At 39.6% G+C, this 27,011-nt stretch overlaps 1 protein-coding gene across 1 annotated transcript; it reads right to left on the bottom strand.

The window, feature by feature from the left end:
* LOC101854492 (GPN-loop GTPase 3) lies at positions 1-27,011 on the bottom strand. Its single transcript, XM_005096103.3, has 9 exons — positions 26,778-27,011; positions 25,372-25,480; positions 24,177-24,264; positions 22,491-22,570; positions 14,302-14,542; positions 11,482-11,581; positions 9,806-9,934; positions 7,752-7,814; positions 1-2,313 (listed from the first exon to the last, which is right to left on the bottom strand). The coding sequence occupies exons 1-8, from the start codon at positions 26,823-26,825 to the stop codon at positions 7,758-7,760; spliced, it is 852 nt and encodes a 283-aa protein (XP_005096160.1). The 5' UTR covers positions 26,826-27,011; the 3' UTR covers positions 1-2,313; positions 7,752-7,757.

The raw sequence follows: 27,011 nt of genomic DNA, 5'->3' as shown, positions 1-27,011 counted from the left end.
TGGTTGTAATACAATTTTATTTCTTTTTCGAACAGTGAGCCGGCTTCCGACTGTTCTGTTGAAGAAGGCGACCAACTGAATGCGTTACGATGTGAGCAGAAGATGTCAGCTTTTGGTGACCATTCCTCTGCTTCTGATCTTCTACAAGAAAGATACTGCCTCATCCATTCGTCGTTTTTTTCAATCGTTGTCTGAGGTAATCGTATGCCCTATCTGTTATGGCTCCAACATCTCCATTACGACATCAGGAGACATCGGTTTAGCCTGCCGTTTCACGGTGGAGTGCTATACGTGTCAGAAAAAAGTTTGGTCCAATTCTTCTTTTCCAAAACCCACCCATCGTTACGATATCAATGTGCGTACCGTTTTAGCTGCGAAGGAATGTGGTGCCCCTCTAAGCACAATGAAAACAATGTTCAGCATTACGAATGTTCCAAATGTGATGCATCATAAGACCTTCAGTGAAATTGGCCTTGACGTCAGAGCGGCTGCGATTGATGCTGCGGAAGAAGTCATGTCCGCCTTTGCTAGAGTGGTGAAGGAACGACATCAGGCTGGAGTCTATGCCACTGAACAGACAAGTCCCTCTGGTGTGCAAGTTGTGGGTGTTTCGTACGATGGCACGTGGCACAAAAGGGGTCATTCGTCACACTATGGAGTGGGTGTGGCAATTGATGTGGACAGTGGGTTTGTGCTGGACACTTACACTGTGTCGAATTTCTGTACAGTGGGTTTGTGCTGGACACTTACACTGTGTCGAATTTCTGTACAGTGGGTTTGTGCTGGACACTTACACTGTGTGGAATTTCTGTGCAGTGGGTTTGTGCTGGACACTTACACTGTGTCGAATTTCTGTGCAGTGGGTTTGTGCTGGACACTTACACTGTGTGGAATTTCTGTGCAGTGGGTTTGTGCTGGACACTTACACTGTGTGGAATTTCTGTGCAGTGGGTTTGTGCTGGACACTTACACTGTGTCGAATTTCTGTGCAGTGGGTTTGTGCTGGACACTTACACTGTGTGGAATTTCTGTGCAGTGGGTTTGTGCTGGACACTTACACTGTGTGGAATTTCTGTGCAGTGGGTTTGTGCTGGACACTTACACTGTGTGGAATTTCTGTGCAGTGGGTTTGTGCTGGACACTTACACTGTGTGGAATTTCTGTGCAGTGGGTTTGTGCTGGACACTTACACTGTGTGGAATTTCTGTGCAGTGGGTTTGTGCTGGACACTTACACTGTGTCGAATTTCTGTGCAGTGGGTTTGTGCTGGACACTTACACTGTGTGGAATTTCTGTGCAGTGGGTTTGTGCTGGACACTTACACTGTGTGGAATTTCTGTGCAGTGGGTTTGTGCTGGACACTTACACTGTGTCGAATTTCTGTGCTGGATGTGTTCGTGCACCATCGCCGGATTCCCCTCAGTATGAAGCCTGGTTAGAACGACACAGACCTCTATGTAATAAAAACTTCAACAAATCATCAAATGCAATGGAAACTAAGGCAGCGGAAATGATCTTTGGGTGGTCAGTTGAACGCCGGGAGCTTATTTACGGCACAATGCTGTGCGACGGGGATAGCAAGGCGCTGAATCGTGTGAACGAGCTTACCATCTACAACATCACAGTGCGCAAAGAAGACTGTGAATCACATCGCCAAGAGAATTTTTAACCAGCTCGAGCAGGTCAAAAAGGACAATAAACAGCAGCTCAATCGCAAGCTGACTGCTGCAAAAATCAAAAAGATCACAAACACATACGCTACCAACTTGAGACAAAATGCCCCAGATGTGGATAAGATGAAAATGGGTGTTATGGGGGGTCTATTTCATATGATGTCTATGGACAGTGCACCGAACCACCGTTTATGCCCCGATGGTGAAACATCGTGGTGCAAATACAAGCGTGCCCTCGCCAAAGGTGAACAGCCGCCTCCCCACAACCCAACGATATCCCCTGATATTGGAAGGTATGTCTTCCCCGTCATGAAGAAGCTGACAGATCCAGCACTTTTGGAAAGGTGTGCGAAAATGACCACTCAAAATCCAAACGAGTGTTTCAACTCCACAATCTGGAAACGTCCTAAGGTGCTGTTTGCTCACCTCCCGACCATCGAAACAGCTGTTGCCTTGAGTGTCATATCGTTCAACATGGGACCAATGGGACTCTCCAAAGTGTCTCCAAAGGCTAGGCTTGACATGGGGAGCAGTAACTCATTCTCACACAATTGGATTGGCTGAAACGAGGACTCACCATGCAAGGAGGAAGGGCAAGAACGCTTCCAAGTGGAAGAGGAAACATCCCCAACAGCGGCACCTCAATGAAAGAGATAAAAGAGAGGAACAGGAGGGTGTTACATACTCCTCAGGGGCTTTTAATTGTTGAGGTAGGTTCAGAACACTCATTGGTGTGAATTATTTGGCTACTAACCACTTTACATAGCATGCGCCATGTCAGCTAACAAATGTAAACTTTAACGTCATTTTTCTCAAAACTTCATCTTTCAGGTCTTGCTCAGTAGTTGGTACATCACCATTTTACTATTTCTGGAGATACAGTCTTCAAATTTTGCGTGGGGCTAGTTTATCCATTTCTACAAATAGAGAAAGATTTATAATTTTTGTATTTGTCTTACTTTTTTTTTTACACCTTGATATTTGAGAGTGGGTGGGTGTATTTTCTTTTAAAAATATATGGTTCACTTTGATTGCTTTGAAAAGTACCAAAAAAGGATAAATTAGACAATCAAAGGCTTTCTCTATCTACAACTATGTCACTAGAAGACATATCAAGCAAAAAAATGACCAAAGAGTGAAAATTATAGGAATGGTGATGTACCAAAAAATGCATGTATTTTTTGTTTATTTTTCAAAATGGCCACCGTCTCCATGGTAACGAATAGGTCTGACAAGACAATGCATGGTTGAATCGAAATATTTTCACCTAAGGTTACAGTTGGTAATAGTAGTTTTTTTGTTTTTTAAAGGACGGATAAAAAAGAAACCTCAAATAAATGTCGAGCCCCCTTAACGTAAAAACTAAATAAACAGTAATACAATTTAAATACCCGTTGTCCCAAATTTGGCGGAATTCAAATGAAAGTTAACATCTCATTTATTTGTTGCATGATCAACATTAAATTTATGACAATGTCATCAGCTCTAGGTGTGCAAGGTATTTCCAGACTTTCATTACTTGAACAAAATGGCCAAAGAAACCAGCTGTATCCAGAGCAGACACCAAATGAACAGGACAAGACGATCCTGGTGTCCAACAGTATTAAAACAGCGGAGAAGACATCCATTGTTGAAAGACGCCATGGAAAGTCTGTTCTTACAAAGGACATTTACAACTGTTCTAGACTGCTGGGACTGGGGGGTATTCTGATGGGGACGCTTGTCTGTGGATTTTGGATGGTGTTGTAGAAGAGGGTGGCTTTGGAAGGGCGGGACAGGATGAAAGTGAGGGGTTTTCTTTTTTGTGCTTTGCAGACCAAAGCCATGGCCTAGGTCCTTACTGAGTCTGAGGAGGAGTTCGAGGGTCTGACAAACAGACCAAAGCCTAGGGGAACACTCTACAGAAGTTCCCTGAAGTCCTTGTGATGGATTGTGCATATCAAATTAATCATTTTCTCTATCCTTTGTTAACTGTGATGTCTTTAGACAGGGAGGGCAGTGGTATGCCAATCTTCCATGCCCTTTTGTCTCGGGAGGACAGGCACATCATGACACAGTGTTTGAAACTGTTGTCAGATCTGTATGATTGTTTATAAACACCCTGCTTTGTTACAGACAAAGACATGGCCGAAATTTCTACAACTGACACAGCGTTTCCTGGCATCCCAGTGAACCGGTGCCAGTTCCACATTTCCCAGGCCGTAGAACAGCACCTGGAGAAGGACCGTGGACAAGGACACGGGGCTGTAAAAGCCGTCTTAGACACTTTTATGGCCCAGGTCCTTACTGAGTCTGAGCTGACAAATGAAATTAAAAATTTAGTGCCTTCTGGTGTGGCACAATATTTTGAAGATAATTAGTGGGCCAAGAAACACCTGTGGGCAGCCTCCTGCAATGTTAATGTGTTAAAAATGCATGCCACCACAACAAATACTCTTGAGAGCTACCATTCTAAAATCAAAAAGACAGTGAATGAGAAAATAAGTCTGAATAAGATGCTAAGGAATATCATTGAGTTTGATGATTCAAAAATTGTGGAGGCAAATCGCTTAAAAATCGTTGCATAAGTATTTAGGATCTATGATGCCTCAGATTCAACTCCATTTGCAAGATCAGTCACAAGCTGGGTTGTTTTTCAGGTGTTCCAGCTGTATCCAGAGTAGAAACGCTTTACTCCATATGAACTGGACAAGACCATCCTGGTGTCAAACACTATGAAAACAGCGGAGAAGAGATCCATTGTTGAAAGACGCCATGGAAAGTCTGTTCTTACAAAGGACATTTATTTACAACTGTTCTCGACTGTTTGCTGGGACTGGGGGGTATTCTGATGGGGATGCTTGTCTGTGGATTTTGGATGGTGTTGTAGAAGAGGGTGGCTTTGGAAGGGCGGGACAGGATGAAAGTGGGGGTTTTCTTTTTCGTGCTTTGCAGACCAAAGCCATGGGGGGCACTCTTCAGAAGCTCCCTGAAGTCCTTGTGATGGATTGTGCACATAAAATTAATCATTTTCTCTATCCTTTGTTAACTGTGATGTCTTTAGACGGGGAGGGCCGTGGTATGCCAATCTTCCATGCCATTTTGTCTCGGGAGGACAGGCACATCATGACACAGTGTTTGAAACTGTTGTCAGATCTGTATGACTGTTCATAAACATCCTGCTTTGTCATAAAGACATGGCCGAAATTTCTACAACTGACACAGCGTTTCCTGGCATCCCAGTGAACCGCTGCCAGTTCCACATTTCCCAGGCCGTAGAACAGCACCTGGAGAAGGACTGTGGACAAGGACACGGGGCTGTAAAAGCTGTCTACGACACTTTTATGGCCCAGGTCCTTACTGAGTCTGAGGAGGAGTTCACGGGTCTGACAAATGAAATTAAAAATTTAGTGCCTTCTGATGTGGCACAATATTAGTGGGGCAAGAAACACCTGTGGGCAGCCTTCTGCAGTGTAAATGTGTTAAAAATGCATGCCACCACTACAAATGCTCTTGAGAGCTATCATTCAAAAATTTTAAAAACAGTGAATGAGAAGATAAGTCAGAATAAGATGCTAAGGAATATCATTGAGTTTGATGATTAAAAAATTGTGGAGGCAAATCTGTTAAGAATTTTTGCATCTCCATTTGCAAGATCAGTCACCAGCTGCATGATCAGGTTCAGTGCAGATCTTGAGAAGAAAGGGCTGCATCTTGCTGAATATGAGTATTATGAGGTGCCACCAGGTTCCAGTGATGGCTCTTTTGTTGTTAGCTACAGGGGCAGACTGTACACAACAACATTGGGGTGACGGGGACAGTAATATGATCAAGCAGATCAATGACTCAAAACCATATGAGATTATAGTAGAGAAGAGGGAGGGTGTAAATCACATTGCAAAAAGGTTAGGGACAGGTTGGAGAAAGTTGGTGGAGGACAAAAAAAAAGGTAAAAGTGACTTTAGGAGGGCATGGGAAGGGGAAACTTACGCAGGTTAAGATTGGAAAATTGCAATTACTAGAGCTATCAGGGCACACCAGATTGTTCCTGAAATGAAAAAAGCTATCTGGGCGTCCTTCAAGCACTGTTCGTCAACTAATGAAAAGCCGCAGCATGAAGACTGTCCAGAGGGAGCAGAGTCCTGGTGTTTTTATAAGAGGGCTATATCGAGAGGTTTGCCTGCACCGGACCAGGAAAAGCACATGACTTCGTTCCTGAGGGACTTTGTGACACAGCACATGCTTCCGGTATATCAGCGATTGACTGACAACGAGCTGCTTTCACGGTGCGTTGACGGGAAAACACAAAACGCAAAAGAAAGTATCCACCCAGTGATATGGGCATGCTGCCCAAAGCACGTGTTTGTAGGTAGAAAGAGACTGGAGGTGGCAGCGGTAGTCAGTGTCGGTGAGTTCAATCAAGGGGCGAGAGCAACTCAGTGAATTCTCCAGGACCTGAGACTCGGCATCGGCTGTCCCACCAAGAAGTACAGTGACAAGAGGGATGGTGTTCGAAAGAGGAAGGCGGAAAAGGCGTGCGATAATGTTAATAAGAGGAGACGAGAAATGAGGAGGGCAACCCAACTTCGTGAGGAGTAAGAACTTGTGAGGGCAGAAGGAGGAGAACAGTATGCTGCTGGTGGGTTTTGACATGGGATTATTGTGAACTCCGACGCTGGATTGTTGGATTATATTTTTCGACTCAGTGAGTTCTCATAAATGGATGTTTTACGAAGAAATTGGATGTTGTCTGTACTAATTTTACCTCAATATAATCCTCAAACTAGTAGTCTTGACTTTTGCGCTTGGTTTCAATGTCTGTATGTGTTGGTTATTTCAGGATAACTAATTTGGTTACATTTTCTTCTTTTTCTCAGAATGTAAAATCGTAAGGGGGTGGGTTTCCAAAATACACTATTTCTCAACAACCGTCTGTTAGATCTCTTCGAAACTTGGCAGGAGTGTTGCCAAATACCTCACCTCTGTTCACTTAGAAGGATTTTGCAATAAACCTATTAGTCCCTAAGCTATAGCTCAGTGATCAAAGGAATTTTTTTAAATTGCAGATTATGTCGGCCGATCCAAATGTGTACATATTTCCTAAAGCCTGCACAGCACAATATTGGATCTATTGCAAAATCCTTTTGTGGGAATATTCAACAATATACAGTACTTACACACATCAATTTTTATTAAGATACAAAAAAAGGATGGTGGTAAAATTGTGTTCCTCACAATACACTGTTTTGGGGTCCGAACCCCCTAAGTCCATGCCGCTCCTCGCTCAGATTGTGTTAGAATCACTATATCTTTATTGCAATCCAACAATATCCTCATAATCAACCCAATGAAAATTTTAAAACAGCCCTTTATGCTCATGTCTTTAAAATGGGTCTCAAAGTAGTGTCTCCCCTTAACAAATTAGATCAAATTTTAAACATCTACTATTTTCTTAAAAATAGACTGAGAGGTTAAAGAATGGTACCAAAATGCTCAGTGGATATAGGCCTTTCAAATGGAACAGACACATTTGGCATACAGCTACTTTGAAAATTTAGCTTCTGGTACCTACAACAATACTTACAAATAAACAAGTCTGATAAAAAATCAAGCTCTGTTCAGAGTTTTCTTTTCTTGGCAGGCTCAAGATCTATTGAGCTACAATCGTCATTTCTTCCTCTTGTTTACAGAGCTGGTGCTTTGCTTCTTGTGCTTTAGAAAGTGAAAGTGAATGACACTGTCTACACTTTCAAATAAAAGAGCACTTCCGGTATGGGTTGGCTATTGTTGACTATGAGTAATTACGGAAATTTTTAATTTTGCATTTTTTAAAATGATTTTTGGGGGGGGGCATGAATTTCACGGAAATTTTCCATTTGCGGAATTCTGCAAATCTGCAAAATTGAGGAAGACCGGGAGCTCTGTTCACTCAGAAATTGCTCAGCACAGCAGGAAAGAACACAAGTTTTGGCTCAGCACTGAATCAGTTAAGTAAAATACTAAGGTATGGAATTGCTCCAGGTCACCCCACAATCTTCACACCATCTTTCATACAAATATATACCTATATACAATCCCCCCCCCCCCCCAATCTCTCACAAAGTGTCAGTCATCCAGTCCACTGTCCACATCCTCATTTTGACCTTCTGCGTCTACAGGGTCCTGAAAAAAAGGGGGAGTAAAAAAATCAACAACTCCTCCACAAAAACAAAACATGATACACAGCTTATATTGGAAACCCTATTTCCTATTTGTTGTGCATGCAGAAGTACTGTTTTCACTGTCCAAAAGAACAACCTGTGGACCAACTAGACCCAACCACACACTCTCTCATGAATGAAACCAACCAGCAAGCAGTCTTCAAGATTTGAAGTAAGCACCAAGACGGTACTGTAAAGGCAACATTTCACAAACAACTGGTTAGTTAGGTTAGAACAACAGTAATAGGTATATATCTACCAACCACCCGGTTGGTAGTCTTGACTTATCCCGCTGAATAAAGCCCACCAGCAAAGAAAAAGTACTAAGAAAAAATTGACTCTCTGATCATGTTTTTCTCCCCCATCAACACAATTTAGGATATTCAGGCAGGCTGTTTCATGACTCCCTGACAGAGTCATATTGAGCTGAGAGGAGTACAGTACTCGAGCAAAAAGACAAAGATACTCAATAAAAATTGACTTTCCAAACATGGGAATCGAGTCTTTTAACTCACTCAATCCCGGGAGTTTTTCCCAAAATTGTACCCAGAAACCGGTCATTTTGGCACTTATGTAAGGGCCCACTATTAACCTTAAATATAATTGCTTGAAATTTGGCGCGAAGTACAACTTAAGATGGATCTTTAGACATACCAAATTCAAAGTACCTAGCTTTAGTAGTTTTGCTTTGGGGTGTTCTACAAATTTGACATTTTTGGAGTGAATAATTTTTTTTCATGGCCAAATGAGCAAGAGCAAGCCTACATTGATATATTCGAATATGCTTGTAAGTGTCTAGATTGTATGTGATGTATAACAAAGACTGTTAAATATTTTCATGAATTAAAAAAAATCTATGTGTGAGAAAGGCAGAGAGAATTGATCGCTAGACAAGCTCAGCAGATCACTGTGAACAAATATGCTGAAAGTGCCTTAAAAACAACTGCGATTTCTGCGTCTGTAATAACAGTAGAAACAAATTCCAAAACCCCTCTAGGCTGAACTGGCCGGGGAAATAATAAATTGACCTCATATAAAACTTGAAGCCGTTTTCCGAAACGAAACAACTAGTATACGGAACAAAACTATAGAACTGAGTTATCTCAATCGTGGGATTGAACACAGCCCACAAGCTGACCGAGATATCTCGGCCATGGGATTGAGTGGGTTAAATACATCAATGAAGAAGCTAATCCTTATACCACTAACTCTGATCAGCAATGTGAAGTAATGGCTTGATTAAAATTAAAAAGAGGCTGAGAACAGATTAAAATTAGCCAGATCCTTTCATTCAAACTCCTCACTCTTTAGATCACGATGAACAGTTGAAAATACCAAATGATGATCTATCAGTTATTCGGTTCTTGACCAAAACTGATCCATTATGACTAGCAGAAGCTTCACCATTCAAACAACATCATTAAATCAAAATGATATCTCAACTTTTCTCACCACTACCAGAATATTTCTCTCCTCTTCAGATCAGTGCTCTGGACTTATGACTTACAATGACCTACACCGTCCTATAAAGAATTGTAAGTGTGGCAAACCCCACTGACACTACAAGAGAAGCTATACAGGCAGACAAATGAACTGATCAGGACTGCCCAATTTACGACACACCCCAGACTTTAAGTGTGATGTGATCGAGAAGAAGAAGGGAATTGTAAGTACTTAAAGTTCCAGGCAAAACAAAAATAGACCATTTAAAAGGCAGACTGTTCTGACCCGATCATGCCCGTCAGGGTGAATCTGGACTTGGTGAGATACAGCATTCCAGAAGACAGAAAAACAAAATAACTTCCCGACAGTCATTAAACACATGCTTTCTGTGTGTAACTGCAAAGAGCATAACTTTGACAATACAAATGCCAGTATATTTTCCTGCACAGCTTAAAATTTAACTTCACTCCAAAGTCCTAACAGAATAAAAATGGCTTTGCAGCAGCTTACCCTCATCTCTCTGGGTTCGAGATCCTCTCCGTACTGTATCGTTGAGTCTATGTGGACCAGCAGATCTGTGATGTTTCCTTCATCATTGTAATCCAGTGGAAGGAAGTGCACCAGGCTGAAGTCATCCAGCTGTGTGGTGGATGGAGCAAGCAAGTTCACTTTGAAGTGAGTACAGACAAGCACATTGACTATATATGATAACAGCTATTTATTTTGTGCAGGGAACAACCCAAATAGAGACAAAAACTGCAGAGAGATAGAAAGGAAGTAAGACCTGCCAGTGACGCCACCCTCAAACCACTCGCTGGGCAGACAATGAAGAGAAAAAGCACATAAAACAGACAGGAAAAATATAGGGAGAGAGAAGAAGTAGTAACCACCAGTGATACCCTCCAACCAATAAATGAGGAATTCAAAGTCTAACAAATAGCAATTATTACTGATCAACCCACTCAGCATGTAAAAGAGCTACTGAGACGAATTTAATAATGTTTCATACATATACAAAGTACCCAGTCTTTCTTCCATAAAAAAAAATATATTTGTATGGCTGATATTGGACCCACATCCCTTACTGTCACAGGATCATTAGGAAAACTGGAAACCTGTAACATTCTAAACTAAAATGAAGCAACTGGGCCATCATGAGACAAAATGACCAAGAAAGATAATAAGAAAAAATAAAGTAAGCCTCAAAGGCAATTGCTGTAACCAGCAATCAAATCAATGAGAAAAAATTGGGCTAGATTGAAGTTATCGATGACAGATATCAACATGTGAACCTAGAACTCGAGTTTCTCTAACTTGGCTGAAAATGCCAGATTAGCCATCCATTTCGCCATTGCCCCCCCCTAATTTCCCATCACAATTCCTGACGCTGCAAACAGTAAATAACCATGAGGGCTTAAAGCCAAACAGAGCTTTTTTCAACTTCCCAGTTTTAAAAGATCAATTCTTGGCCTGTGCAGATCAGATAGCAGTTCCCCCCTCCCCCTGTCAGGTAGGTCAAATGTATATATTTTTCCTAATATTACATATATATCAGATATATCAAGGACCAGCTGTTAAAATGGACTAAGCCGAAAACTTTGAAAATTTTATTTTTTGTGGTTTCTTAATTAAATCAATTTGAGGATTGGTTGCATGTGCTCAAGAGATTTTTGCCGAAATTCAAATGGTATATATTGAAAAAAGAAAGATAAGATACGAAATGTAGAGGTACGATTGTTAGAAAGAGAGAAACAGTTTTTTCTCTCTACTGAAAAAATTTGCTTTCTGGGCTTGGGACATTTGAACAGCTTACCGATGAATTATAGATTTAAGACAGATGATTTCAAAATGAAAAACAAGATTTTTTACTTTCTTTAACATATTATTAGTATTAATCAGTCTCACCTAGAAAAAAAGTTTATATCACTGAAACATTTCGACTGCTCAGTGTAAAATTTGGAAAAGTTACAAACGATTGATTCTTACACCAAACAGTCAATTTGCACTCGACCAGAAACCACACTTTGGTCTTCACTGATTTGATTTGATATTCCCTCCCACCCCAAAATTATGGCTAATAAATAATTTTCACAAGTAAAACTCTTCCTTCTCACAAAATCGTTTTTCTCCCCACAAACAAATAGAAGAAAAGTTTTTCTAATCTGTAAATGCTTAAAACCACTCACCAGTTGAGCCATGGCCTTGTTCAGGGATTTGAACTTGGGACCAACGTTCGTCTCCTCAAACTCATCCATTAGGAGTGTGCTCAATTCTGGCTCCAGGTACCTATATAGACACAGAAGTTGCATTACTATTCACTTGCAAATACACATATAAAGATATCTACAACTTCAAACTACCTCACTGGTGAACATAGATATGGCAACTGCCTGAACTAAAGTTAGGAGGAAATTAGTCAAAGCAGGTTCACAAACAATATTGATGCTACCTTTAGTAACTGAACAGTGATCTTGAGTTAGGCATTTGACAGGATGAACATCGTTTTAAAAAATGTCTGTTCCATAGAAGATAGCAAATCAAAACAAAGGACAAAAAAGAAGAAAAAAAGGAAGACAGTGATGTTCTATTTATCTGATAAGGGAGATTTGTTTCATTATGTTTTTCAAAACTGCCAATATAGCATCATAATCATAAACTGAAACAGAAGCATGCTGTTGCTGATCACCATTGTGCCGCACTGAAATAAGCTGGGTCATCAAAATTGAGACAATAAGTGTTGACACTAAGCTCACTGATTACTCGTGTACTGAAGTTGTGTTCGTCAAATTCTTTGGAGAGCACACACACAAACTGACAAAATCAAGCAAGAAACCACCTGCATAGATGCACTTCATCGCTAGCCATATGATTCAACCATCTTAGTGCCAAGAGACAAACTTTGCAGGAGAAGCAAAAAACTGTTTTATTTTTTTATGCTCGTACCTATGAATCTAAAATTCAGATATATGATATACTATGATGTAGGAGGATGGTATGTAACTAACTTTTTAAAAAAGCTTTCTTACATTCTTACATAAGTTACTGGACATAGGCGGTTTAGACCTACCAAAACCTACATGATTCAACCACTTAAGTGACAGTATGACAGCATCTTGGCGTTTGAATGACATTAATCAACGCCACTCTGTGAGCGCCAATGGTCGCTTGGACGTTTGAGTAATCGACTAAAGCAAACTATAATAGTTTTAAAAGTGATTATGAAAAGTTCAGAGTAATTATTTTTGTCATTTGGATTGGTCTTCTGGGGCAGGACTGGTTTTGGCCTTATGGAGTAGGTAAAAAAGACCATACATCTTAAGGTTCGATTTGTACTGGATGTTTTTGTTCAATGTGTATCAAAGGCAACGAACATGTGTGACAATAGGGTCATTTTTGTTTCAGCCAGGTCTAAAAGGTCCAGAAATCGAACACCAAGGGTGGGTGGGACGACACATTGTCTTGCTTTCTTTAAAACGTTCAAGATTATCCATGAGTACATAGACCATATTACACTGTGTGTGCTGTCCACTTCCATCTGCATTCGTTCCTTTTCAAGATATTTGTGTTCAACAGTTTTGTTCTTCCTGGTACAAATGTCGTTGATTGCATTTAACAAGATAGCGTTGTGGTCTGATAAGTACAACCATCACTGTATTATGAATGTGGCATATTTATTGTCAGTAGGCTCTACGAAGTTACTTACACAAGAAGAGAATGCCTTGGCAATCAATGGTCCTTCTCCTTCATTCCAAGCGTGACACTTCACATCTTTGATTACCAAATTTAAAAAAAATATAGACAGCTAATTTGGTTCTGTTATTATGGTATAATGCAGCAGATGCGTTCAAAGTCATGTTAACAAATCCGCTTTCAAGTCCATGCACACTAGACATACTCTAGTCCCATCCATTGGATTTTGTGCCAGTATTCTGACTGCAGTAATGGGAGAGCAATTTCGTCAAGTTTGTCAAAGAATTACTATCACAAAATTGCTTGTCCTCTTCAGCTCTCTGGTAATTTGAAAATCGTGGAGCTCCCATCTCCAAATCATGTGAACTGTCTTTGAAACAGTCATGAATAACTACAATATGAGGGCAGTTGTAAAGAAACTCATTGTTTGGCATGTAAATAGAATGTATGAGATTTGTTTCAAACTGAAGTGTACAGCTGGAGAGATGAAGTTAAAGGCTTGTTGAAGAAAGAATTTTCCTGGCGAATAAGTTTATGGTTTGTTTTTTATTTTTCGAGTGACAAATTAAGTATCATCTACCCTGCACTGATTTACTAATCAATGGTTCAAGAATGGTACTTGACAGACACAGCAAGGGGTGCACACTTAAATAAAATTACGAAGTGCCAAAAGTTGCGATAAAAATATTTTCCAATAGTTTTACCGAGTGTGAAATAAGCACCCCTTAGCTGTCAACCACAGACTTTTACGAAAACTCATTTGTCAGTAGTTTTTGCCACAATTTACCGACTTGGTGGAACCAGTATTAATATATTATTTGATGCCATATTGCCCTTTCTCAACTGCACTACCAAACCTAGTGATAGACTACGCAAACTGCCTTGACAAAATCTTTTGGCTATCAATAGAGTTCGAGCTGAGTCGAAGTTAACAAAGGCGGCACTTTGTGTTGATGTTACCCACCAGTCTGTTTTGACAAAGGCCACAGTCGGGTGTGTCACGCCACCTACGTGACAGGTGAACACCTGAACAAGCCACAGAATCTGTGTGATTCAATCGCCCATTTGCCACCGGGCTGCAAAACAGGCACTTGAGCGGTTGAATCATGTGGAAATTGGGGACAGGTGTGACACAGGCGATTGATTTACTGAAGCATTGAAACACTTTGCAGTAATCTTTCAAACTCTGGATTTTAACATAAGGTGTATTAAAGGCTGCACTACATAAAATTATCAAAAAGTGATTTTAGAAAATGTCATTTAGGCGGTTGAATCACGTGTCTAGCGTCATGCTTCATGATAACCTAACCACTGACCTGTCGATGTGTTTGCGAGCAGATTTACTCAACAGGTCCATCTTGGTGATGACGTTGACATGGGGCACCTCCAGGTTGACCATGGTGGACAGAGCGGTCAGCGAGCCCGACACAAACTTGGCCGCATCCACCAGGAACTGAGCGTCCAGGAGAAAGACCACGCAGACACGAAAGTCCCAGGCCTGCAGTCGCTCTACCAGCTGTCGCATCACCGGGATGTGAGTGTACAGCTCAATCTGGCCTTTGAGTAAAAAGAAACACATTATTCACATCTGATGAAATAGGGAAAAACACATTTGTGTCAGTAATTTTTTTATTCCCTTAATTCAATAAAATCGAGTCACTTTTGTACCCAAACTTTTTATAGTGCAGGGAAAAAATAAGTTTTTGTTTAATGTTTTAGTAAGTGTTTTACAGAACTTGCAACACAATTAGGTTACAAAAGTGCTGAAGATTAGAGGTGTTAAAAGAGAGTAACAAACACAAATAAAGGAGGTGAGATAAGAACGATGGACAACTAACCACTGACCTGTCTATGTGTTTGTGGTGTAGGAAAGAAAGAGAAAACCACACCACAGTAACTGCCAACCACTCACAAAAGTAATACAGACAGAAACAACAGAAAGAAAGAAAAGAAGTAGGACCTAGCAGTGGCTCCCTCCAACCACTCATTCAATCTGACCTGCCCAACAGAAACGACCAAGTTTCAGGCATCAGGAATCTTAAGATAAAGATAGCATTTTTCCCAAACACTCGCATTCTTTCAGTTGTATAAAATGGACCCCCCCCCGACACACATTTGCGTCATTAATTCGTTCTTTATCCCCTTGATTAAGTCATGATGAACATGGTCATTGTAGGTCCATATGAAAGTGCAAAGATGAAGGCTTAAACCACTGTTCACTAAAAATTTAGCATTTTTCATAGTGAAAACGGTACAAGGTGACTGTTGTATAATATATCAATAATTCTTATTACAGAGATGCCAACAACAGAAAACCGAAATGAGTATTGGGAAATATGAAAATGTGTATTTTCAGGGGAAAATGTGTATTCCCCACGACCGACCGACCGACCAACCAGTAATAGTAAAATGTTCAGGGTGTCCAATATTTCCTGAAAAAAAATTACTAGCTCACCAGCTCGAAAAAGAGAGCACACACGCATACAATATACATGTATCCAGTCAACAACATGTCAGTGTTCAATGTCGCACTGGGGTTTTGTTAGACTTAAGTATTTCATAATATTTTCCTCTCATTATTATATAAAAAATAAATCCTGCTTTGAGAGTTCGGAAGGGCCTAAAACAAGAATTTCGACTATCAAGAACCAGTCTGGGTGTCATGATTCACATTATGAACTGACAGACTCAAATTATTGCTCAAACTCAGAGAAAAGCAATAACTTGAATGGCTCAAGTAGACCCATGCACTGTGAGAGTTGTAACAACTGTGGTAGGGCAAGATGCAGTGACACTGAAAATCTACCAGTCTTGAAAAGAAAGCAAAAACATACACTGTAGGTATAATTTACGTTCATCCATCCAATGAAACGTGAACACTTCATTTCAATAACACAGACTTGCAAAGTTCGGGGTCCCGATTCCGCACACGGCCAGCACCAACCCACGTTTTGCAGAAAGCTCTAATCAAAATTCTGAAATGTTCTTCCAAGTTTTTGTCCTCAGATGTTGCCTTAACACCCCCCAAAAAAAAATTTAAAAAATCAATAATCTCATCCCCTATTCCGTAGTCATATACTTCGAAACGCCATTACTCCCACCAAAGACGGTCTTTACTCACACGATGCCGCATAATGATGCGAATGCGCGCAGGTTCAGTGACCGGTCACGATGGCGAGCCAGACAATCTAAAAATCGGACGACGCTTGTATTTTCTTTTTTCCAACAAGTGACAGCACAGCGACGAGTCCGAGCATTTTTTACATTTTATTTGCACGGCAAACTTCTCGGTGCTAACAAAAGCGAAAGTAGATCTTGATTTTCCCGATCGATCCTCGGCGTAACATACGCTTCCGCCTGCCGCCATAGCTGCCTATTCGCGTGAAAGTGAAACGTACTCTCCGGACGGGGAAAAGCAGAACAAATATTATATTCACAATCGCGACTGGCAAAAATGAACTTACTGACCACATCGGACTTCCAGTTCTGCGATACTGATACTATTTTGACAAAAGATGGGACTTGAGATAATTAGGTTTACTCGCGCAAGCTCAATCTCGTATTTTTCGCAATCTGGGATGCATATTTTTACATGAAAAGTCGTATTCGCGTATTTTCGGCAAAAAATCTTACTAAAATACGTAAAATCGTACTGGTTGGCATCTCTATTATTATCAGTATTTGACGACAATATAAAAAGCAATCTCCGCATATACGCCACAAAAATACAACAATGGCTTGAAGACACACTCAGCTCAGTTGACAAGTCAGACTGCTTTCAACTCAGGCAAGCCTGGTTTGAAGAATATCATTGATTAAGGCCATTTTCACATTGTGTTGAATGATTTTCAATGGTAGTCGTGTTCTTTCAGAGATTGAAGTTAAAATTTGATTCCTTTTTGACAGCCCTTAGCAAGCTGCCAGGGGCATTTAATCATATCAAAGAAATTATCAAAACATTGCCTGGACATTACCAGACATTTCATTTTTTAAATGAATAAAATATCATAATTGAAGAGCAAACAAGTTAGATGCATCAATAAATTAAACAACAGTAACACACACTTTTATTTTATGTCCAGGGGACCCTGTTAGTGTCACACATTTTAATGGGCTTTCGAAATTTAGGTTATCTTAGAAGCAGAAGTTTCTATGGATCCCCGCGGAGTCCACATTCAATTGATCAGGCATTTAATTAGCATAATGAATCTTCAAAACATGTTGATCACTACATTGGGAGCCACAGAATTCTTTACATTCAATTATGGAGTTTATATCAAAGTGGAATAGATTGACTGATCACCCACAATGTTATGTTTTGTACACATAAAACCGCATCTGTTCTTATTACAGCCGGGAAAGTCAACAAAACAATAATCAAATGATCACATGGAAACGAAAGAGCATTTTATGACAGTATAATATTTATCACAAAGAAGTGAAAGAAAGTGCGGTTCAATTTTCAAAAGAGCGAGAATGTGACTCACATCAATGGTTGGTTATCACAAACAAACATTTCTTTAAAAACCCAATTAAAAGCAACGGGTCAACTGATTTTTAGTCTTCATTGTCAGCTCACAGTCACACTCTGAACTTTCAAACACATTTACGTTTTTGAGTTTCCTCTGAGAAGTCTTGTTACTTTCGTTGCTTTATGTGCACAGCCTTGTCATAGAATGTGAAAACAGTAGATGGAAGGCTATTCTTTACACTTTCACAGCTGAACTGATGTCATTCCAGTTAATATTTATGTATGATAAACACACAGTAAAACTATTAAGGAGCTACGGTTTTATTTGTGAATCGCCTTGTGGTCTTGGTATTTTTTCCTGTATTTTTCCTTCAGCTCAGGAAGTAAAGTCTTCTATTCCAACAATGTTTGTACTTGGTGCGTTTCTTTTAGTTGTCTTTGTTTGCTCTTTATACCTACAGTTCTTTTCCATGCCATCGTATACTCGTGTCCTTCCGTTATTAAAGGAATGCGCTCTTTAATGCATCCTTTGCTCAGTTAAACACAGCAAACACACACAGAACACTCATTAACGCTCAAACTTGCGTCGTAAGCGGACCATATATTGACACTGTCTTCAACACATTTTTGTACGGCCTTTGTAGATTTATGTGCCACATTTCACACATCAAGTGTTAGAATGCTTGTCCGCTATGTCATTGTCGATGTTCAGCCTATAATACAGTATTAAGCCAGGCTTAAAGTTTTCACACAGAAATCAACGCTGCTTACAAGCTTTAGATAATTTCTTGAAATTGTACCTATTCCGTGCTGAGCGGTCAGATCCACGGATCGGCTGGTAGAAATGGTGTAACCCACCATGATTCATTACCTTCCTCAAGGGGTGAGAGAGGTCAGACCGCCTATAATTAAGTGCGTCTCTCGGAGAGAGAAACTGAACAGCCGTGCACTAAAGACACTGCATCACAAAATTGTTTTGTTTTTTCCTACTATAGTTATTAGCATGCAGGTGAACACGCTTTTCTCAAATGCCACAGTGTTCGAAAAATAAGTGTAAAAGGGAAGCAACACAACTGGCCCCTTTGCCAGGAAAAATGCATTCCTTCAAGAGGACATTTTCATGAACAAGCTACAATTTCTTCAGGTTTGGAAGAATACTGGACCAGTTAGTAAAGACCAGTGTAATGCCAGCAGACAAACAAGTTGCTGTATTTTTGTCAACCTGACAACAGTAAACTTGTTCAATGTCAGTTTTTCACAACTGGTTTTGGACTTGTAAAGCCATTTTGCTCTTTTCCTTATATATCGCTAATTTGAAGAACACTGCTAGTGCACGACTTTCTTCCAACAGAACTAACAAAAGTCAGTTGAAGTGTACATTGTAAAAAAAAAAGGAGCAAGTTGCTGCCAAAGACATCTGAACCTCCACTGGCTTACTATTCAATTCGTGCATTGCTAGCTGTTGCTGCATCAATGTACACATTATTAACACTCTTCTTGGTGACATTTGTTGGTACCAGCTTCACAATGGTGTCAGAGTGTTTAGGCTGACGCCCAAGAAACAAGACAGCTTGGGTTTCTGCATAATTTTAAAATAAAATCAATAACATGCTTGGTTTCAACGAATGATAATGCATGTAAGGGATTTGATCTTTTTGATTATGAACTCTAGTAGAAGCACAATAATAAAAATAGTGTTTGGTCACTGCAATTAATTTATCTAGACTCATACTGTGTAACAATATCAAGAAATGGCTGCAAATCACTTCGCCATGCGAAGGTATATTTCTTTTCGAGTTTTTTCCTTTCACTTGTTCTCCCCGCATGTTTAGCCTGTCCAGAACGACCCATTCCAGCACTAAGCTGACTGACAACAGCAATATCATGTTCATCTCTCGACATCTCCATATAGGAATTCCCAAGCTGTAATACAACATCTGCAGGAAATTGTGCGTAGCATGGCTGACTTCCTGACTTGTAATTGCATAGCCTTTTAACAACTTCTCCCAGTGCATCAGATTGTTTTGTTGTCGGTGTAATTCTTGCTGACAGACCCTCTGTGAAAGCTTGGCAAAGAGCATCATCATCATCAACTGTTCAAAAGAGAGGAAAAGATAGATACGGTTGTGGTTAAATATCATGTGAGATGAACATGTCTTATTTCATGAGGAAGAAAGAGATTTATCTAAAATACTCGAGGATAATTCAAAGACAACACTTCCAGATAATTTAAATAGAAACTATATTTTTAGGCAAATGGCATACAATAATGAAATTTCTCCCCCTTTTCCTCTACAAACTGATTTAGAAACCAGACAAATGCACACAGACCCAGTGAGACTAGCATGTACATATCAAGGGTGTTCAATCTCAAGATAAAAAAATGGGTGTCAGTTTAGTTGCCGGTCTAACATTAGTCCCGCAGAATCGACCACGCTCTATTGCGTAGTGCAAGCCCAGCCTGATTGGCCACAGTATCAACAGCACCGGGAGCATTAAGATCAAAGATGTTTACAATAGCAGGACACCTGGACAGTCCATTACACTCGTCTCAGGGGTCGCAAGGGCTGTGGGCAAAGTTTAAAACAAACTTTTACATTTTCCCCGGCATCAACTTTTTTCATAGTAATAGGGAGTAAAAGAGAAAGTTTACAATCAGATCTGTACAAGTAGAAGGGACTTTTCGACTGAAAAGACACTAGAGTCTAGTGAAGTGCTATAGCAATCATCCTCCCTAAAAAATGAAACACCTCAACCCCTCCACTATGCTCTGTCTCCTGCATTAGTGTGTATCCTAAAATATTTTAATATGAGCCTGTGTAATAGTTTTCAGTACATAGGTGCAACTTTTATCACTTAGAAGAACTACTGAATTGCCTAAGATATTGATCTTATAGATCTAGATCAATCTATTCGTAACTTGGAAAAGAATAATTTTGTTACACTATAATTTGAATATTATTCTTAAAAGTCTTCAGGACATGAACATTTAGTTAAAACTGGGCTACAACTTACCAGAGGAATGAGGAGACAGAATTTCTTCCCCACTTGTAACAGGAGTGGTAGTAAAAGTGGTAAAAAGACATGGGCATGGCAATAGCACACGGATCTCTTCTCCTTCACGCTTGGCGCCTTCCACATCGCTGTCAATGTCTTTCAAAACGAAATAGTCCTCCAAAATACTCAACAAATCATTTGTAAGAGCAAATTGAGCTAAATTTATCAATCTGAGGTCATTAAGCAAGTCCGCAATTTCTCTCTCTCTCGATCTGTAGGCAGTCATTTGGAAACCATTGATAACATAAACAAACCTGGACTGTGTTCAACAAAAAGTCAAATAAACACCAGATTAAAAAGTTATATTTCAAGAGTTGAACTGATAAAAATTCAATAATGAACTTTGTGATTTCACATTTCACAACACTGGAAACTTTATAATAAAAGCTTAATTCCACAAAAGCGACACAAGTTAACAAAATAACAAGGGTCAGCTTGTAGTGGCTTTTGTAACAGGTCTTGGATGTGCAGGCCTTGAACTAGAAATCCGCATCCGATTCTTAACAGAGGGACTCAGCTGAGTCTAGATTCTAGATTTAAGATAAATAAATAAATAATTCACGCACCTGATGTAATGCTTATTTTTACCAATATTAATATTACAGCACAACCTATGATAGGGTTTGACACAATAGAATTGGAATATGAATCCTCCATTGAGGTCTATAATGATCTATATAAATCTGGATCTAGATCTAGATCTAGATTCTATTAGAGCAAGAGAATCGGACTTGAATGAATCCACACGATCTGAACAATTGAATTAGTCAACAAACGAAATTCAAAATGGCCGCTCGAGCACGAAACTGAAAGTACAGTTGGCCTAGATAATTTAAGTTGTCGTCCTTTTTCGTATTCGCATTTCTACTTAGGTTCCGACAATTATGTCGGAAACGCCGACGTCGGCAGTCGGCGGTGCGCACGTCGACGGTCGGCACGAAAACGAAAGTGCCGACGAAGCCGACGGGAGAAAAAGGGGTCGCTGGCAGTCGGCCAGGCCTCGCACTACGCACATTGACTGATACAGGCGGGCCTAGCGATAGCATCGGCCAGCTCGCAGATCGGGTCGCGATTGTCGGCAAACCTGCAGGTCTAAATAAGATCAAGCCTATTTGTATATTTCATATGCACAAAATTTCTGGAGAAACTCCAATGAGAGACCTTTAAAATGGTATGCAATGTGGGAGTTTCCAGGCCTTCTTATGGCCTTTTCTTAAAATCCTAAAATAAGATGGCGCAAATGGTTCCAAAATTATGAACGATTTTCAACACACGTTCCTAAAAAGATTATCAAAAAAACTTTTTGGGGGTTTTTAAACAGTATTATGTCTTGAAAACCTAAAAATGACTAAACTGTTAGTTCCAGCCAAGAACTATTTTTCATCAGATGACGCATTTTGACTTTTTTGTCAATTCACTTAAAAACACTCCTAACCATGTGCCTAATTTCCTCAAACTATATCACATATATAATAACTTTTTCTGTTCATGTTTTCCGAATGTACCACTTCCATACTGATGATTCAGTGCAGCGGTTTGGTGCTTCACCCTCACATGCAAAAAAATTATTTTTTTTTTAAAAACAACTTCGATTTCCAAGTGGGTATAATTTTATTTGAGAATCTCGGTTTTTCTGCTGGGACATTGCATCTTTCTCTGCCTCAGCTGGGTCTGAAATGCACAGCTGAAGCCCACCACTTTAATTAGGGGGTATTAAATATCCTACATTTAAAAGAACAACAACAGACTCCTCCCAAAGATCAAGTTATCATGATGGGAAAACTTTCCTCAATACTCTCTGTAAAAAACATCCAGTTTGACAATGTGAGAACAACATTTTTAAAGAATAAACAAGCTTGGACTGTAAGTGTACATATTGAGCAACTAAATGCAAACTAAAGTCAATGTAAGAAATTAAATGAGAGGCACTCTCGCTGATCATTTGCGTGACAAGACAATAATTTGTTGATGACTTACCAGGACAATCAAACAGGATGTAATCATCTTCCTGCTCATCCAGCTGTTCTTGCAACCAGTCAAAATTCTGTGCCAAATATCTGAAAATATAAAAAAGATACAAGAACTTATTTTGTAGTACCAAATTTATCTAAACGAGTAAGGCACAGATTGACAAGATAACAGCCATTTATGGACAGCCGGGAAAAGGGTAGACAGACAGAAAGAGCAGAAGGATACAGACAGTAAATAGGTACAGCCCATTATCAGCACCCTCTAAGAACCAACTCTTTGAATTTCAAGTATCAAAGAACACTTTCCCTTCAGTTTGGGTGGATAACATGAAAAATTAAAGAGCATTTTTCACTCTAAACAAGGCACCATGGCCTGATAGCTTTAAAATAATGCCTTGGAGACATCGTAAAAACAGTAAGCTTGTACTATCAAAATAGGTGAACCAATCTACCGCAAGGGTGTTCACAGTTAAAGTCATGAAAAATGACAAGACCAAAGGTTCAGTTTTAGTTTGAGTTTCACGGCACTTGCAACACAACATGGTCATATAAATGCCGAAGATTAGAGGTGTTACAAGAGAAAAACAACCACAAAAACAGAAGGAAAGGAGAAAAAAACAATAGATGTTTGATAGGAAAGAAAGAGCAAACCACACCAGAGCACCCACCAACCACCCACGACCAAAGGTTCACAATAAACAACACATACCATAGAAATATAGGTCAGCGGGGGGGAGAGCTATCATATTGTGTATATTATTTTATGCTCATTTCGTGACGATGTGTAAGCGTGTGCGTGTGATAAGCAAGTAGATGTGTGTGTGTGTGTGTGTGTGTGCGTGCGTGTGTGTGCGCGTGTGTTTGGCGTCATGTGTGTGAACATGTGTAAGTGTTATGTATTCGTGAATGTGTATGTGTATATCATGTGTGTGTGTTTGTGTGTAAGTGTATGAGTGTGAGTAATTGTGTGTGTGTGTGTCGCGTGCGTGAATATTGTTCGTACATGCATTTATGTAAAGCGCCTAGACCTGTGTTTACACGGGAGAGGGCGCTATACAAATTATCTTCATTATTATTATTATAAAATCAGTTTGGAAGAGAAAAGGCATGATGGAGAACTTCCAACTAGGATGCTGGTATTAAATGTTCCATCAACAAAACCTGAGACCCCTAGAAACCAGCAAAGAGAGCACCAAGGGTAAGTTTGTTCTTACTGTAGAGCAACATTTTGACGCTGACACATAAAGAACGAGAAATTATGAAAGTAACACAGACCTGCCAACCACTCCATGAGCAAAAATTTGAATTTTCCTCAGAACCCTCCCTAAAAATAAGAATTTGGAGAGGGGAAAAAAAAACAGAGTACCCACAACCCTTCTGGATTCAGATAGTTATAAACCCAAAGCAGAAAACAAAAACATATATAAGTGGCAAAAACATAAATGCAAATAAAAATGAGCATGTTCATATCATTTACGACAAGACGCATAAATGCAAATAAACCAGAGTAGGTCTCCTTTTTGCAAATTCAATCCTGTTTCATTAACGGGGGTAAAAAAATTAAAAGGGTATGATTTTATTGAAGAACTGGGAAAGTCTGGGAAATCTCAACAAGATCAGCCAGCCAATCAGTCTTAAAACAGAAGCAGAGGAGAGAAATGATGCAAAAGCTAAAGAATATATTGGATCTTACTCCATGCAAAATATGAGCCCTCCATTGGGACCAAAGTTGAGGCTCGTGTCCTCCATTGCATCATCAATCTGAATGAGATCTCGCAAATCTGAAAGAAAGGAAGAAAGAACTTAGTTTATGTACTTAGTTGAATTGTAGCTTTTATTTGGAATTATTCATTATTTTGAAGATCTTTCTGAATTAGAAGCTACATATGACAAGGACTACCCCCTAAAGTGGGATATGGAATGTGATTCTGATGATCATATGAATGTTAGTAACTAATATATCGCTCAGAAGCTCTGGCAGAGCGGCATGGTAGCCCTAGGAGGCCAGGGCTCAAAGGGTTAAGATTATACCAATAACCCCATATATGTCAAAAAATTGATGAGCCCCTGATTTTACCATGTTGTGAATATATAATCGAAATTGTCTAAGACAGTCACCCATTGTCAAGAGGAAGAGTGGTTGCCTTAGACAGGTGGACGTCTTACATGGAGCCATTATGGGGTAAAGAATATAGAAGGGAGGAAAACAGTAGTAGAAAGTTGTAATTCTACCAGTGATGGTTTCGTATGGGTGGAGGTAGAGCAGGTTCAACTGTACTTTAAAAAATTAAATGCTGATCCCAAAAGACTACCCTTATAACTTCTCGTAGCTACATTATTTTAAATCCATTTCCTTCATGCACTACATCTGATCAAAGAAACAAGTTCAGAATCTTAAAATTCCTAATTGCAAGAAGTTATAAGGGGGAAAAAGTATTTTCAGCACATGTCTGTTCTTGATGTAACCAGTTGGGGACTCAGAACCACAAACAGTGCTAACGCATGAAGTAACAGTAAAGAAATTTATCCACACTTTGAGAAAGTTAAAATGGACGAGTCTCATACTTCATTTCCGAAGTAAAAAGGTTAAACAATATCAATGAAAGTTAATCTGACTGTTTGTTGAGCATGGAACCTCCTATATTATATTGTCCCTGTAGCAAGTAAAATGAGCAACTCTATAAAATTCTGACAACTCGTTAAGATTATAGCTGATAAATACATTACACATGATCTCAATGAAGAAAAGCAATTGCATTCACCAGAAATTTTGACGGACAAAATGACATGACATAGACAACAATATAGAAAGTAAGAAAGAGTAGCATGAAAATCTCATATCTGCAGAGAAATCAACCAGCAAAAGAAAAAAAAATTCACCAACTTACCAGCCATGACAGGGTAGTCAAAATATTCTGCAGCTGGATCTAGATTTACAACTTGCACCGATCGTTTGAGGTCCTCACAGTGTTTGACCAGTCTACTGCAATATGTGGACTGGGGAAAGCAGGGACATTAAAAACTCCAAATTAGCCTAAGCACTGGAACAGACTTAGTCATATATGAGACATGAGTTTCAATGGTATTCTTTTACTCTCCCTCCCGTTTCACACTTAGAGCTACTCTGTGTTGATTTTCTACTATAATATAAAAAACTGACGCACTGAACACAAATATCAACCTCAATTTCGTCGCAAATTAATAGTTTTTGTTTGTTTTAATGGAACTTTATCACACTAAGCCTGATTGTGTAGTAATTTCTGCGCCTAAGACCAGTTGGTTTCAGAGGGGCATTCCCCCTGCGCATAGGGCTTCGTTTTAACCCATAATTTGATGTTTTGCAATTAGGTTTGAAATTTTCATGAAAAGAATTGATTTGCGACAGTTTTACTGGTTTATGCATGATCTGCAGCACAACATGTCTGCACTTTGACCTCCAAAGCAACTTGCAAGGCATCTGTGTGCGAGAGTCAAAGTAAAAATTTACCGTTTCAACAAAGGTTGGGCTACACCTACCAATCAATCTCAGTAATAAATTAAATAGCAATGGACTCGGGCTAAAGGTCAAAACATGAGCTTCAAATCTGAAGAAAGCCACCAAGGTTGGCAGCAACATCAAATTAAAAAGGGATGAAGTTAAAGTAAAGTTGTTCCAAAATCCGATCCGGATATTGGGGATCGCCTTGTCAGTGAGAAAACTTTCTGGGCCTTTGGAATATTGTGGTAGGGTAGCCAGTTCCTTTCCATGACGCCTCTACTTCCCCAACTCAAAGTCAGGTACCCATTACTGCTGGATGAGCGGGGGGGGGGGGGGGGGGGGGGGTCTGTGTCCGAACCAAGACGCGAACCCGGACTTTCCGCTTCAAAGACGAGCACACTAACCAAAAACAGATAAACTTTACAAACAAATTACACACAGCTGCCCAGTTTTGGCTACTAATGTAGAACAGTTTATATATATATATATATATATATATATATATATATATATATATATATATAAATATTTATCTCTCTAGGCCTACTACATTTCATAAACTAATAATTTGTGGTGGCTATAAAGTTCATAAATTAGTCTAAACACAGATAAAGATGAACAAGAAAAGTTTTAGAATCTAATCATGAGACATGTCCAAGAATAAAATAATACAGTCACTACCTATAGACTATAATAACAAAACATCAGCAGCATACAACAGCAACAAAAACCACTAGGGGCAACAACAACAACAAGAAAAGAGCTGCGACTGCCTTTATTTGTTAGTTTGGTGTGTGTGCGTTGTGATGGACATACTTTCCCACTTCCCGCAGGTCCAATGACAAGTTGAGCGTATCTTGGCATCTTGAAATCTTGAAAACACACTTGTAATCCTAGAGTTTGTTCATAAGTCCGACTGTTGTTTTGTTTACATCGACGATCCTGCTGAACTCGTGCCTACGCACAATCGGTAGGCCTGTTCCTATACTATCACTTAAGGCGTGCGTCGCGTGCTTTCAAATCTGAAACAAATGGCTGGCTGTGGGTTGG

Source organism: Aplysia californica, unplaced genomic scaffold (assembly GCF_000002075.1).
Source record: "Aplysia californica isolate F4 #8 unplaced genomic scaffold, AplCal3.0 scaffold00121, whole genome shotgun sequence".
In the NCBI taxonomy this organism is placed as follows: domain Eukaryota; kingdom Metazoa; phylum Mollusca; class Gastropoda; order Aplysiida; family Aplysiidae; genus Aplysia; species Aplysia californica.
This window is presented reverse-complemented; position numbering and strand designations above follow the sequence as displayed.

What these genes read in the sequence shown, in the direction of transcription:
- LOC101854492 (XM_005096103.3), bottom strand. Translation starts at nt 26,825, where the DNA reads ATGCCAAGATACGCTCAACTTGTCATTGGACCTGCGGGAAGTGGGAAA. An exon ending in GCTCGCAAACACATCGACAG is followed by an intron (nt 11,582 to 14,301) that starts GTCAGTGGTTAG and finishes GTGTCTATATAG; the next exon opens with GTACCTGGAGCCAGAATTGA. An exon ending in ACAAGGCCATGGCTCAACTG is followed by an intron (nt 9,935 to 11,481) that starts GTGAGTGGTTTT and finishes TCCACCACACAG; the next exon opens with CTGGATGACTTCAGCCTGGT.